This window comes from Aedes albopictus, chromosome 2 (assembly GCF_035046485.1).
Source record: "Aedes albopictus strain Foshan chromosome 2, AalbF5, whole genome shotgun sequence".
Taxonomy (NCBI): domain Eukaryota; kingdom Metazoa; phylum Arthropoda; class Insecta; order Diptera; family Culicidae; genus Aedes; species Aedes albopictus.
The window spans coordinates 18,161,752-18,163,908 of NC_085137.1; the positions used below are offsets into that span (position 1 = coordinate 18,161,752).

The 2,157-nt window shown below is 39.7% G+C and overlaps 1 protein-coding gene across 1 annotated transcript; it reads left to right on the plus strand.

Annotated features, from left to right (window-relative positions):
• Positions 1–305: 305 nt before the first annotated feature.
• Positions 306–1,227, plus strand: LOC109429985 (uncharacterized). The gene has a single exon (XM_019705995.3). The coding sequence runs from the start codon at positions 434–436 to the stop codon at positions 1,088–1,090; it is 657 nt and encodes a 218-aa protein (XP_019561540.3). The 5' UTR covers positions 306–433; the 3' UTR covers positions 1,091–1,227.
• Positions 1,228–2,157: the final 930 nt, after the last annotated feature.

Genomic DNA, 2,157 nt, shown 5'->3' on the forward strand with positions numbered 1-2,157 from the left:
GCAAAATTATTCTGCGTGTAGGTGAACAAGACTCAAATATGGGCAATGTGTACCTAAATATGAGAAATTGTAACCCAAATATGGGTAAATATTACCCATAAATGCGAATGTGCACTTTTCCAAAATATGAGTTTTATTTACCCATATTTGCGTAAAGTTTACGCAAATTTGAGTAAAATTTACCCATATTTTAGAAAAATAGGTAAACTGACCTTAGCGTGGAGGTGCGGGATTGCGTCAAAAGAACTTAAATTTGGGTTGATTTGTAGTTCCGTGTAGATTCCGAACAGTTTTCATGACCGGGATATTATGCGATGTTTTTTTTTCGTTTTGACAGCGATTGCGATGTTTTCTGCCCTATCAGCCGATCAGCACGTTCGCGGGGGCGGAGCATAACGGCGCAGATGTAAACAAAGAGCATTTATCAGTAAAAATGCAAACACCGGCGTACAGATTGGAACCGGAGGATTACGACCTCGTTTACGAACCGGCCGAGGACAGTTTCCTGCTGCTGGATGCACTGGAAGATGAGCTGGAGGCGATCCGAAAACTTCGGCCGGCGGTGTGCGTCGAGATTGGCCCCGGAAGCGGTATTGTAATCAGCGCATTGGCGACGGCTTTGCGGGGAAGTTACTGCGTTGCGGTGGACATAAACCCCCACGCGTGTCGGGTGACGCAGCGAACCGGGCGGTTGAATGACTGCCGGCTGGAGGTGGTCAATATGGATTTGTTGGGAGGCTTGGCGGATGGCTGCGTCGATTTGATGGTGTTCAATCCGCCGTACGTTCCGACGGCCGAGGAGAATGGTGGGGACCTGGAGGAACAGATTGGGGTGTTTGGGGAGGGTGGGCATGATTTGGTTAAATCCTGGGCGGGTGGATTCGATGGGATGGTTGTTACTAATAGGGTTCTTAGGGATTTGGATAGGGTTTTGTCGAAGGATGGGGTGTTTTATTTGCTTCTGCTGAAGGAAAATAAGCCTTTGAACGTTATTAGTGTTTTAGGGGAGAACGGGTTTTTGGGTAGAATAGTTAAGGAACGGAAAATAAGGGGTGAACACTTATTTGTGATAAAAATAAGTAGAAAGTGAAGGTTTGGTTTATTGAGTTTATTGTTTTCATTTGACTGTAAAGTATTTTATTACATTATAGAAAGATTTTCTGTAACTTTTTTGTATATACACTTAACATATAGCAAAATAAAATAGCTTTTACACAAGAAAAGAAGTTTTCGTTTTACCTTCTGGATTTTATACCATTTGTCTAAGATAATGATGTCGATTATTTTACATACTTTCGATTCGTATAACGTTTTGTTGTTTTGGACTTGTTGCAGTAGACTGATTCAAATTTGAAGTTTTTGCTCAACTAATTGGAAGCGTACAATGTTCATGTTTTGACTTTATAATGAAAGATATCTGCATTAACATGTCTAAAGGGTCTAACTCGTTTTGTAAACAAACATTGTTTCTGTCGCTGTAGGGCTCATCTCAATCCACCCACGCATGTCGACACCCTTAACAGAAAGAGCGAAGATAGATCTTTCTGATAACGGCCCCCAGATGCGTGGGTGGATCGAGATGAGCCCTACAGCGACAGAAACAATGTTTGTTTACAAAACGAGTTAGACCCTTTAGACATGTTAATGCAGATATATATAAATCAATCGTTATAGGAAAATGTATTTATCTCGAGTCAAACGTTTTTCATAGTTTATTTAATATGTTAGTCATGAATGCTTAAAAAATCATTTTCGATTCATTGACTTGAAGACAAGACAAGCAATTTATTAGAACCGCTCTAGGTTCATGTAGAATTCCCGAAATTTGCACCATTTATGGACAACATTTAAAACTAACATCAAACAAGAACAAAAACTTTAAATCTAACCCAGTCTATTGTGCAGTTTGTGTTAGATAATCTTTCAAATGTACACGTATTTGAGTTACACAACTTCCACAAATATACAAATATTATTCGAGGGTTTACTATGTAACATTGAACAACAACTAATAAAACTAATAAATTAGCGTTAAAATTTGAAATCCTCTAAACTCATGAATCGAGAGGTTCATCCTCCCACGTGGCGATTTGAATAAATATTACACCCTCTCACATTCCCATAGAGCGCGCGCGCCAAATTCTATTGGATTTGATT

Excerpts from the sequence above, each read along its gene's own strand:
- LOC109429985 (XM_019705995.3), top strand. The coding sequence starts at position 434 with ATGCAAACACCGGCGTACAGATTGGAACCGGAGGATTACGACCTCGTT.